This window comes from Cajanus cajan, chromosome 9 (assembly GCF_000230855.2).
Source record: "Cajanus cajan strain Asha chromosome 9, NIPB_CcT2T_4, whole genome shotgun sequence".
Lineage (NCBI taxonomy): Eukaryota > Viridiplantae > Streptophyta > Magnoliopsida > Fabales > Fabaceae > Cajanus > Cajanus cajan.
The window spans coordinates 25,744,746-25,758,039 of record NC_138525.1 but is presented as its reverse complement, the minus strand read 5'-3'; the positions used below and the strand labels follow the sequence as shown (position 1 = coordinate 25,758,039).

Here is a 13,294-nt window from a genome sequence, read left to right as displayed (position 1 = left end):
GTTAGTTGCCTTATATTGATAAAAGCGAACCAAGATTTTCAATCCTATTTTTTGCATGCAAGTCTATGGAGGCACTACTACAAAAAGCGCATTTTACATCGCCATATTTACATTGGTTCACCAAAAACCAATGTAAAAAATATATGCGGTGGCAATCTTGTAAATAAATACAAAATATGAGCATATTTACATCGGTTGTTCCTAAAACCGATGTAAATATGAAGTATTCTACATCGGTTTCCTTTTAACCGATGTAGAAGGGATGAGCAATAGTGACTTTGGCGCCTCTCAACACTTTTTCCTTTCTCTCGTCTTCGACCAAACCCATCTTTAGCGCCTCCGCAAACCCTAACCCTCGACCCTTCCTTCTCTAACCTTCCGTGATTTCTTGAAATCAATGGCCAAAGGCACTGATTCTGACGAGTTCGTCTTGCTCTCTAGGGTTCGCTCTGGCCTCAAGCGTGAGTTTGCCTATGCCATGAAGGCCCAGTCCGAGATCTACGCTGTCTCCTTGGGCCAGACGCGGGCCAGCAAGAACCATCTTGACCCACCGCTTCAGCCCGTAAGCGCTCCAGGAAGGCCGAGGAGACCAAGCCCCCCGAGGATGCCGCCATGAGCGAGGAAATTGAAGGAACTTCTTGCTACGGGGATTCTTGAGGGATTGCCAATGAGGTACAAGAAGGGGACGAAGGTATTGTTTGTTTGGTTCTTTTGATTGTCTTGGTTTTAGATTTGAATTGGGAGTTTCTGCTTGATATGTGAGTTTCATGTGTTTGAGGATTTTTGTAGGCACGGAAGCCTGGAGAATCAGCGCTTCAAGGAGTGATTCGTGACTCTGGGGTTTTTTGCTTTTGTGAGATTTGTAAGGGGGTTGAAGTAAGTAAGTTGAGGATAGGTTACTTTTTTTTGTGTTTTTAGAGTCTCAGATTATGGGTTTGTATTTTTTTTTTAATTTGGTTTTTGGTGTAAGTAGGTTGTCACGCCCACTGTGTTTGAGCTGCATGCTAGGAGTGCAAACAAGCGTCCCCCTGGATGGGTTGGATGATTCTAAAGAGTACATTGCTACTAAAAGAGCTATGGAGGTTGTTGGGATCAGCTCTGATGAGCAGGTGCCACTCAGTAACATCCCTGTTGGAGAGTGTTTTCTTTCTCTTTTTATTGTTTTCATTAGAAAATTTTGCCATCCCTCTTCTCAGGATGCTATATTTCGAATAGTAGCAGCAGTGCTTCATTTAGGAAACATTGAATTTGTTAAAGGTGGGGAAGAGGAACTGGATTCCTCTCAGCCCAAGGATGAAAATTCCCATTACCACCTAAAAGTCGCAGCTGAGCTTTTGATGTAAGTGATGTTGTTTCTCTGGAAGTTTAATCTTCAAATCTAGTATGTATATGGTTACTTATTTATTTGTTTATGGTAGGTGTGATGAGAAGTCCCTTGAAGCCTCTTTCTGCAAACGTGTTATGGTGACTCGTGGTGACACCATAACAAAATCGCTTGATCCAACTTCTGCAGCTCTCAGTAGAGATGCATTGGCTAAAATAGTTTATTCAAGGCTTTTTGACTGGTAATTTCTGTGGTGTTTATGAAAATATAAATAATTTTATATATCCTTATGAAAGCTTATTTTAGTATGTATGAGTTTCTGTTATTCAATTGATGCGAACATCTGTTGATCCAGGATTGTGGACAAGATTAACAACTCTATTGGGCAAGATCCAGATTCAAATAACTTGATCGGGGTTCTAGATATATATGGATTTGAGAGTTTCAAGACAAACAGGTGCTTAGCCAGTACCCTTTGCTTTCCTGCTGTTTATATGAAGTGGGATTATTAATCAAGGAACTTATATGCTTTGTGTCTGAATTATGAAATAAAAGTTGATAAAGATGTAAAATTTTTATTTTATGCATTAGTTAATATTGTCCATAGTTTTTGCTTTGCTTGATGGATACCCAGGATAAATGGTGCAACAAAAACTTTTTAGCCAAAAATGCTTTGTAATTAATGACTATAGTGTAATTTCTTGGATTGACCTTTTTCTGTGCCTATGTTACTAATATTTTGAACTGTTCTCTGTAATGGTTAAATGGTCCTGCACAGCTTTGAGCAATTATGTATCAATTTGACAAATGAGAAATTACAGCAACATTTCAACCAGGTTTGATTCTTTTATTTTCTGTCTTCTTGGAATTCAATATCTTGTAAACAATTTCTGTTGACTCAGTTAACATTTTATTATGCAGCATGTCTTCAAAATGGAGCAAGAGGAATATACAAAGGAAGAGATTGATTGGAGTTATATCGAGTTCGTTGATAATCAAGATGTTCTTGATCTCATAGAGAAGGTATAACATTTTCATGATGCTTGTTTTCTTTCTTAAAACCTCCCATCAAATAAAAACTTGGAGTAAGTTAATCGGTTATGAATAGTGATTATTCTATTATTTTTACAAATACCTAGATTTTTTGACAAAATGTAGCATGGCTAATCTTGGTCATTTTTCTTTAAATATACATCTATATATATGCATTATGTAGTGACGTGTGCATATGCATAGCCTTTGAGATTGTAAGATTGTCCTGCTTATTCTTTGTAGCATGTTTCCAAGATCAACGCATGAAACATTTGCTGAAAAGCTATATCAAACATTTAAAGACAACAAACGCTTCAGCAAGCCAATAGTTAACATTATTGAAAAATGTTTTTGGTTTAGTTAATAGTTTGCTAAGAAGTAAGAACACTTTGCCTACGTGAGATCTTATAATCTTCATCAATGGCGCAATTTTTATGTTCACTAAAAAATAAAAACTTCAGGGTCATTTAATGAAGAAATCTTGATTGTTGGTTGATATTTACCAAGAGATGAATGATTCTTTAGTGGATGAATACTCTTTGGTTGTGATTTTCATTTAATTTTACTTGAAATTTATATTGCAAGAAAATTTTTGTTTTATTCTTGATTCTTATTTATTTGCTATTTGGACTGGATGCAGGGCCAAAATGCATTTACTAGATCACGGGGTGGTCTTCCAGTTGGAGATGGAATATCTTTGAATTCTGGTGTGCATTCTGTTTCTGGTGTGAATCGTGTTGTGGGGGATGGAGTTGAAAAGTTTGTTTCAGTTTTTTTCATTTTCTTTACAAAAACAACTTTATTCGGAAAAAAAAAATTGTTTGCTGAGGTTTTAGTGGCCACACTTATATTTGTTGCACTCTTGGATTTGACTAGTTAGAATATCCACTTGTGTTTTGATACTTATTTTTGGTTTGTTTCTTTAATGATATACATTTATTGATTTATATTTAATGTCTGTAAGCACTTGAGTTCAACTTTTTTTTTTGGCGTTCCAAACAATTGCAAAGCTTATGGTTATGCAATTGCAAAGATTTTTTTTTTTTTTATATGCAATCTACATCGGTTTAAGGTAGAACCGATGTAGATTTGAATGCAAATCTACATCGGTTTTTCTGATAACCGATGTAGATTTGAACGCAAATCTACATCGGTTTTCTCACAACCGATGTAGATTTAAACGCAAATCTACATCTCTCTATTCTACATCGATTTTATAACCGATGTAGATTACCTTTCAGAACCGATGTAGAACAGTGCTTTTGTAGTAGTGAGGAACACCATTCAATGACCAACCTCTAAAACACATTGTTTTTCTTTTTTCCAACATAATAACTAATAAATTTAAAGCTTTTTCACCTTCTTCAATTACATATCGAGTCTTCCTCGAAATTTCATTTATGATTCTTGCTAATGAACAATGTTGAGGTGGGTGCTAGGGTGATATGCAACATTGAAGCATGAAGGTCATAAGCTTGTAAACAAAAACTGAATAATTAACCGATAACAAGTCATCAATCTTAATCCTCAATTTTATATTATTATATATAATAATAAATTTTGATGATTCATCCATAGACCACTTAACAAGTACTTCACCTTAGGAGAAGTAGTGTAAGTGAAGCATGATAAGGTGTTTGATAAAAAAAAATAGAAGAAATTTTAAAAATTTGAGTGGGACCCACAAAAATACTTTCCTTCTTAAATAAGGAGAAATGTGGAGAAGTTTAGTTTTTATAAACTCTTAATAATAACTAAATATAATAATATTTTTTTATTTATTATTTTTAGATAAAATAATTTATAAAAATAAATCCCAATAGTAATAATAAATAAATAAATATAATAATAATAATAATAATAACAACAAGAATAATTCATATTTATTACTTTTGAATAAAATCATTTATAAAAAGTTAAAATTCTATTATTTTTTTAAATATTATTTAAAAATAAAATTATTAATAAAAAATAAATCACTATCCTATTTCTAATCTATTTTTTAAACAATCTTAATTTTTACTTTATTTCTTATTTATTTTCCTATATTTCTTCACGCTTCTATTCTTTTCTTCTCCCTCACTTTTTCCTCTTCACCAAACAAAGACTTAGACTCATCCAAAAATATATTACTACATCTCTTTAGCTTAAAGCTTGTAACTACCATTGAACTTGAAGAAGTTTAAGATGAATTATTTAAAAGTAATATATATATATATATATATATATATATATATATAAAAAATGAAAATAATTTATTTTTAAATAAATTTATTTATAAATAATTAAACTCTTAATAAAAATAAATATAATAATTATTATTTTTATTTATTTTCAGATAAAACCATTTATAAAAAGAAAACCCAATAATAATAATAAAATAAATAAAAAAATATAATAATAATAAAAATAATTCCTATTTATTATTTCTGAATAACTATTTATAAAATATTAAACTTCTAATAAAATAATTTTAAATATTATTTAAAAATAAAATTATTAATAAAAAATAAGCTTCTATTTTATTTCTCATCTATTTTTTTCTTTGTTAGACAATCTTAGTAAAGAATCTTATATATTTTCTTTAATAAACAATCTTCACGCTATTATTAGCCTCGATTCCCACGTGCTGCTAACTCTGGTGGTGAAGATTGATCGGGAAGATATGAGGGTAAATATGTAAATTAATAATATATAATATTTTAATTTATATTTAATAATATATTATAACAGTCTTTTAGAAACTTATTATTACTTGTCATATATAGAGTTTTTTACTCAAATAATACTATTTTAAAAGAAATTTACCTAAATAACAACTATTCAAATTTATTTCCTCTACTAGCACGATTTACCGTTGACGTCCAGAACGGACCGTTCCAGATTAAAAATAACACATGGCGAATGGATCAGAACGGGTCGTTCCAAATTCAAAATTAGCACATAAAAAGTGGAACTAGAACGAACCGTTTTGAATCTGGAACGGGCCATTCTGGCCTATAGATTCAGACCATTTTTTTTATTTTCACTTATCAAATACCAAAACTCAGAGACTACCATCAAGTGATTAAATTTTATTGAATATTAGCATTATAAATACAACTAAATAAATTTATTAAAATTCATTACAACAATAAAGATCAATAGTGGTGGAAACTGAATTCATAACCAATATTTTCATAACCAATATTTGGATATGTCTTCCTAGTTTGACCAGGGGTGTGACAATAGAAACAATTTTTTTACACAATTATGTTGTTCTCTAATGTCCATCTCTGTTCTAATCCTGCTGGACTTTGACCTACCCTTGAAAGTTCTTTTGAGTTCTGGATTTGGCCCCTGGCACATTCCAGCGGTGCATGCCTAGTATTTTTAGTGATTTTCTTGAAAATTGCATAGAGGTGTTTATGAATGATTTTACTATTTATGGATCCTCTTTTGATGCATATTTGGATAGTTTGGATCAAGTTCTGAATAGATGCATTGAGACTAACCTTGTTCTTAAATTTGAGAAATGTCATTTCATGGTAGAGTAGGGTATAGTTTTAGGGCATATCATTTCTAGTAGAGGCATTGAGGTAGACCCTGAAAAAATATCTATAATTGCACAATTGCCTTACCCCCCTTGTGTGCGAGAGGTGCGATCTTTTCTTGGCCATGTAGGTTTCTACAAGCGCTTCATTAAGGACTTTAGCAAGAAAGCCCTTTCACTATCCAGCTTGTTGCAGAAGGATATTGAGTTTAATTTTGATGACAGGTGTAAGGAGGCGTTTGACTACCTCAAGATAGCCTTGACCACCACTCCTATCATTCAGGCACCAGACTGGACAGTTTCCTTTGAGCTGATATGCGATACTTCAAATTATGCACTAGGGGTTGTCTTAGCACAGAGGGTTGATAAATTGCCCAAGGTTATATATTATGCTTCCAAGATATTAGATGTTGCTTAAGCAAATTACACGACCACGAAAAAAAAACTTTTAGCTATTGTTTTTGCACTTGATAAATTTCGGTCATATTTGCTTGGTTCTCGTGTTATTATTTTTACAGATCATGCAGCTCTAAAGTACCTGTTGAAGAAGGCTGATTCAAAGCTTAGGCTAATCAGACGGATGCTTTGGCTTCAAGAGTTTGACTTAGACATCCGTGACAGGAGCGGAGCACAGAACTTGGTGGCATACCATCTCAACAGGATTGAGAGAGCTGAGGATGAGAAGATTTTGCCCATTCATGATGATTTCCCTGATGAACACTTGTTAAATATTTATATTCCTTCCCCCACCCCTTGGTTTGCAAACATTGTGAATTATTTAGTTGCTTCTGTTTTTCCTCCTTTAGCATCTAGAGCTCAAATTGATAAACTTAAGAGCGATGCTAAACATTATTTTTGGGATGACCCCTATTTGTTGAAGTTATGTAGTGATCAGTTAATCAAGGATGCATTCAAGACCATGAGATTGATTCGGTCCTGCACTTCTGTCACTCTTCTGCACCTGGTGGTCATCTTGGTTTTCAGAGGATAGCTCGCAAGGTGCTTGACTGTGGTTTTTTTTGGCCCACCATCTTCAGAGATGCGTGGAAGTTTCATAGCACTTGTGAGCAGTGTCAAAGAGTAGGAGGAGCCTTTTCTTGGAGAAGCAGATGCCTCAACAACCCATGTTGTTCTGTGAGGTCTTTCATGTCTAGGGTATAGATTTCATGGGTCTTTTTCCTGTTTCTTTTTGTTTTTCATATATTCTCCTAGTTGTTGATTATGTTTCAAAATGGGTGGAGGCCAAAGCCACCAGAACTAATGATGCTCGGGTTGTTGTGGATTTTGTCTAATCTAACATATTTTGCAGGTTTGGAGTACCCAGAGCTATTGTTAGTGATCAAGGCACCCATTTTTGTAACAGATCCATGTAGGCCTTGCTCAAGAAGTAAGGGGTTGTTCATAGAATCTCTACACCCTACCACCCCCAAACTAATGGGCAGGCCGAGATTTCAAACAAGGAGATCAAAAGGATCTTGGAGAAGATTGTGCAGCCCAACAGGAAAGATTGGAGTAGCAGGCTGGAGTATGCTCTCTGGGCGTATAGGACTTCTTACAATGCACCCATAGGGATGTCTCCTTACCAAGTTGTCTTTGGAAATGCATGTTATCTCCTATGTAGATAGAGCACCGAGCCTACTGGGCTGTGAAGACCTGTAACTTCTCTATTGATCAGGCTGGAGAGGAAAGAAAGTTGCAACTGAGTGAGCTTAATGAGATTCGCCTGGAAGCTTATGAGAGTTCTAAGTTCTACAAGGAGAAAACTAAGAAGTTCCATGATAGCTTGATAGCTAGGAACGACGTCACGGTTGGGCGAAAAGTTTTATTATATAATTCAAGGCTTGGTCTCATGGGTGGTAAGTTACGTTCTAAGTGGATTGGACCTTTTGTTGTTACTAACATTTTTCCTTATGGTACAGTTGAGATCAAACGTGAATCCACAAACAATAGCTTCAAAGAAAATGGGCACCATCTGAAGCCTTTCCTCAACAATCCTTCCCAGTTGAATAAAATGAGCAAAATCAAAATTTATTTATTTTACAATGACTAAGAACGTATTTAAGCTTAAATGTTGTTTTCTCGTAGGTTATGTTTAGATAGAAAATTTTATAATTCTAGGCAATTTTAAAATTTTAGAAATTCAATTACTTTAATTGTAATTTTTACTTTTTTAAAAAGTTATTGTTTGAACGAATCCTTCATTTTCAAAATTTTATGTTTGGATAAACAATTAAATTTCTTCATTTCTAAAATTTCCAATTTTGATAAAAATAATCAAATTTCTTCTTTTTAAAAATTTTATATTTGAATAAAAAATTTAAATTTCTATCATTTAAAAATAAATAAATAAAATTTTCATTTATAAGTTATATTATTTAAATAAAATAATTATTTTATTTACTTTATTTAATTTAACATGAAAAATAATTTTGACATTATTGCCAACTAATTTTACTAATATGAACAAGTCTCTTAATATTTGTTACAGCAAATCTTACTATCAATTTTATGGCTTTACAAAAATAAAATAAAAATTTAAATAAAATTTCAATTTTAAAATGACATTTTACTTATAAATGTGTTAAATTTTTTGTTTGCTAAAATAATTTAAAATTCTTGTATTTAAAATTTTTTATTTTTATCTGGTTATACATTAAACAAAAAAAATTGGCTAAACAGTTGTCATAATATTTTAATAGGTTATATCTGTGACACCCATACTACCCCAACACATATATTGTAATAATATAAATAAACTAAGGAAATAAATTTTTCCACATAGGTAAAAGGGTTCACATAAAAATCTTTAGAAACATTCTTCAATATCTAAAATAGTCTGAAAATGAAAGTTGGAAAATAAAACATAAGAAGTTACAAAATATTTTCAAAATAATAGGTTCAATTCCATATACAAATACAATTCATGTCCTAGAAATCCTCTGCCCCGATGTCACAATATCAGAGCATACCCATAAATTAACTGTTGACATTCTAGATGCCACTCAAAGCCGGATCTTCCTCACCTAAAACATCCACAAATTATACGGTGGGAAAAGAAAACATCTATATGGAAAGCACATAAGGAAAAACACAACATAATCATAACTCATTATTTAATGAAATATTCACAAGTATTTATATATATATCATAATTTATCAATCATTCATCATCTTCACATCTCAATTACATCAATCCATCATAATCCACACAAATCTTACAATTAACACTATGTCAAGGCCACGCCACAACTGACATAAGTGATACGGGTTAATTGCCTCACTCATCTCACACCACGCCAGGGTCATGCCCTCCCTGTAGCATCACTTACCCAGGGGCCGTGCCATCCCTGGTCATTGATGTGAGGAACCACAATCACCTCACAATCCACACATTCTCTTGCAATTAACCCTATGCCAGGGTTGCCATATTTGACATAAGTGATACGTGTCAATTGTCTCACTCATCCCACACCATGCCAGGGTCATGCCCTCCCTGTAGCATCACTTACCCAGGGGCCATGCCATCCCTGGTCATTGATGTGAGGAACCACAATCATAATCACATCCATACAACATCTCATCTCATAGCTCAATTCCATACACACATCAAATAGGTCCAAAATAACGGGTTTCATACATATCAAGTAATTCACATCTAAATCATCAATTTTTATCAAATAATATAACCATAATATTCATAAATTAATATAATACTCAACGAAATTACCAATTTAATATAATTTCAACATAACGGTAAAACCCCCAATTGTTCCAAAACCTAGCTCACAGGCACTTTTCTACAGTTTCGTTCTCCCTCTCAGATCATCATTCTTACAAATTAATTATATATTTCTAATCCTCAACACATACAAAATCTAATGGGATCATCAATTTCTCAAACAGAAATACTCCAATTTTTTCAAAACCTAACTTACAGGCACTTTTCTATAATTTTGTTCTCTCCCCCAGAGCATCATTTTTACAAATAAAATATATATTCATAATCCTAATTTCATACAGAATCACATAAAATCAATAATTCTCCAAACAGAAATAATTATAAAATTACCCATAATCTTAAGGGCTCTTCCTCTGCCCAATTCCCTCATGTAACTCTACATATAAATAATCCCCTTTTCCCTCGTACCTGGATAAACAACAGTTGAACTAAAACAGGAATCTCTTGGTCTCCTCCTCTAAATGCCCCTTGGTCTTTAGAGAGAAGAAGAGGAAAAGAAGAGAGAACAACAGAGAATAAGAAGAGAGAGTGAGAGATGTGTGAAAAGGAGAGGTAAGGGCGCTATTTATAGGATTTCAGGCTCACCTACCGGAACGGCCCGTTCCAAAAGTGGAACGCCTGTTCTGGACCCTTCAAACCTACGCAAATTTCCCAACTGGAACGGCCCGTTCTAAAACCGGAACGACCCATTCTCAAACCTAGCAGAACGGCCCGTTCTCTATCCGGAATGACCCGTTCTCCCTCCAGAACGGCCCGTTCTCCAAACCAGAACGGCCCGTTCTCCAATTGGAACGACCCGTTCTCCCACTTCATTTTCTAAGCACTTCCTTATTCCGGAACGGCCCGTTTCACTTTTGAAATGGCCTGTTCGGGCAACGAATTGGGCCCTTGGCCCAGCGAAAATTTGGGCTATTACAATACTCCCCTCTTTTATGAAATTTCGTCCCCGAAATTTTTGCAATGGTAGACTCCTCGCTTCTTACTTTCTAATTCCTATGCAACCTCACTATCTTATAGATGTACAACTCTATCAATTTCACCAAGGAATGTCTATTATCAACAAGGGTAAGACAAGCAAACTTGGTGAGTCTTTCCACTATAACCCAAAAAGAATCAATTTCTTAAGCCTCTCAGACAAATCTATAACTAAGGTCTATCTACACACCATGTGCTTCCAAAATGAGACGTCTAAAGGCTACAAAATTCCTAAAGACTTTGAGCATACTAAACACGAGTTCACAAATTACCCTATTCCTCTCTCCACCTAAGGCCACTACGCTTCCGCTGCGCCACTCTGATACATCTTAGTAGCTCTTAAATGAATATTAAAAGTACTCTTCTCCTTCCTCTACGATCATCTTCCTTAATTCAGGATTACTAAGCACCCAAGTTTTGTTCTTGCACCTCAAAACAACGTCGATTTCTACTCAGAAATGGTTATCTATACTTCTACCAATCTTCTCCACTTGGTTCTCTAAGAAAGGATTTGATTCCTAGGCTTCTCTAATCTCATCCATTAATTCACTAGTCACTTTCAACATAATCAATTCAATGCTCCTAAGGATAATCTCACACACCAAGCATAAGCCTCTAAATTCTTCAATCAAATCCAACTCTTAAATCATCAAAAATGATATATGAGAGGTCATCATAATCAAGGCATCTGCCACAATATTGGTTTTACTTCTATGATCATCTCTAAAGATTAAGTACCTAAGCGTAAGTTCACTAGGTATACATATCAAATCTCTAATTTCACCACTCCATCTACACCCAAGTCAAACTCTTATCCATCACCTTATCCTATAGCCTCATATCTTGTCACCAAAATTATGCTTCTCCAATTTCCTTCAACAATCCATTCATTACTCAAGTCATACTTAGTCTCACACTACTAAGGGTAACCTTATAAGCCAAACTTAAATCTCTAATTTGAGCCAAAAGGATTCATCTCTCTAATCATAAGGGAAGATAAATATAAAGGTTTCCTACACCAAACATCGGTCACTACAATGGATTTACTCAAATAACAACTAAGTTTGAAATATTAGTCCTCCAAAGATTAAACTATCTCTTTTGTCTCATAATTAACTCCTTCAGTCGACAGATAATTAAGGCTCTAATTATCGATAAATACCTCAAGCTTAGAATCATATAGGCAGTGTTTCTAAATATTATGACTGCTAACTTAAAAATCATAGATAAGGTAATTCCTCTAATGAGTTTTTACTTGCCTAGAATCACAAGCTACTACCTTTCCTTCTTACATCAACACTCCACCCAAACCTATCTTAGAAACATCAACCCATACCACAAAGGCTTACTAAGATCGGCCAATGCTCACACTAGTGCACTAGTCGATCTTTCCTTAAGAATTTGGAAACTACTCTCACACTTACTATCTCACACACAAACAAAACTCTTCTTACTCAATCTGTTCAAAGGTAATGCTATCTTAGAAAGTTACTCGATAAATATCCAACAATAATGAGCTAATCCAAGAAACTCATAACCTCGCTAATAGACTCAAGTATCTCTCACTTAAGCACAACTTCTATCTTAGATAGATCTGTTATACCTCCGCAAGAAATTACATGGCCTAGAACACTCACCTCATACAGTCAAAAATCATACTTAGATAATCTATCCTAAATTTATCTTGGATATATCTTCACACTTAACTCTTAATATGATGATATCATATCCTAAGGTTAATCTCATTAATACACAAACATCCACTAATTGATCCATAAAGTCATCTATCCTTATATCAACATACATGCATATCAAATCATATTAGAATATCTACTTTAAACCTTCATATATACCATCCCTAAGCATATACGAATCAATCATCGTTTACTCCCTATAGCATGTACATGAACCAACTTTACCACATAGCATCATACAACCTTAAAAGACCTCTTAACCCACATGACAACACCTCAGAATATCATATCCAAATCAGTTTTCATCCTTGCATTGCCTAACAACTCAAAACATCATGACACATTACATATTCCATCAACAACTGGCAACGAAAAAAAATGACACCTAAAGAGTTATACTCCTCCACATGATCTCAAACCTATCTCAAAAGAAAACTAAGAGAATAAGCTATAACTCTTATGAAGACATGAGATTCTAAAAAAATCATCTTCTTAGCTAAAAATTCAAAAATCCAACAAATATATTCAACACTTACAATTAGACTTCCAACCATCAAAGCAACTATAACTGGAGTTCTAGATCTCCGTTTTATCTAATTCTAGTTCCATTAGAAAGATAACGCCCAAGGCTACAACTTTCCTGAAGACTATAAAAATCTAATTCTGTCAATATGGTACTCAAACTGGCACAAAAAAACTACAAAAAAAGACTTCCTCTACACCGAACTACAATAGTGTATCAACATCTAAGGCCACAAAATACCTCAATCCTTTCAAACTCACTCCTTTACCTCAAACTCATATCCAAGCTTCTCACTACAATCCTAAACCAAAACAACTCACATACTCCACACAAAAGACTTAGAGTTGAAATAAAATCCTTATGCAACCTAACCCCTAACAAGGTTAATATGAAAGCATCAAAACTTAAGGAAATCACCAACACTCTGGCCTTTCATCAAGAACACTCAAAGCTCTAACGCTCAACACATAACCTC

At 33.9% G+C, this 13,294-nt stretch overlaps 3 protein-coding genes across 5 annotated transcripts; all 3 read left to right on the top strand.

Moving 5' to 3' along the window:
- The first annotated feature begins 666 nt into the window (after window positions 1-666).
- Window positions 667-2,107, top strand: LOC145951731 (myosin-8-like). 3 transcript variants are annotated; one of them, XM_083063648.1, is made up of 5 exons: window positions 667-880; window positions 974-1,109; window positions 1,197-1,339; window positions 1,419-1,565; window positions 1,680-2,107. In XM_083063648.1, exons 2-5 carry the CDS (start codon window positions 1,002-1,004, stop codon window positions 1,834-1,836), a joined length of 555 nt encoding a protein of 184 aa, XP_082919774.1. In that variant the 5' UTR covers window positions 667-880; window positions 974-1,001; the 3' UTR covers window positions 1,837-2,107. The 3 variants fall into 3 exon arrangements, with proteins under 3 accessions (XP_082919774.1, XP_082919772.1, XP_082919773.1); XM_083063647.1 differs by having other exon boundaries at window positions 668-876; XM_083063646.1 differs by having other exon boundaries at window positions 667-1,109.
- LOC145952042 (uncharacterized) lies at window positions 2,089-4,185 on the top strand. Its single transcript, XM_083064261.1, has 3 exons — window positions 2,089-2,160; window positions 2,246-2,347; window positions 2,997-4,185. The coding sequence occupies exons 1-3, from the start codon at window positions 2,089-2,091 to the stop codon at window positions 3,234-3,236; spliced, it is 414 nt and encodes a 137-aa protein (XP_082920387.1). The 3' UTR covers window positions 3,237-4,185.
- Window positions 4,186-5,621: 1,436 nt separating this feature from the next.
- Window positions 5,622-7,864, top strand: LOC145952041 (uncharacterized). Its single transcript, XM_083064260.1, has 5 exons — window positions 5,622-5,698; window positions 6,114-6,267; window positions 6,424-6,864; window positions 7,510-7,707; window positions 7,808-7,864. Exons 1-5 carry the CDS (start codon window positions 5,622-5,624, stop codon window positions 7,862-7,864), a joined length of 927 nt encoding a protein of 308 aa, XP_082920386.1.
- Window positions 7,865-13,294: the final 5,430 nt, after the last annotated feature.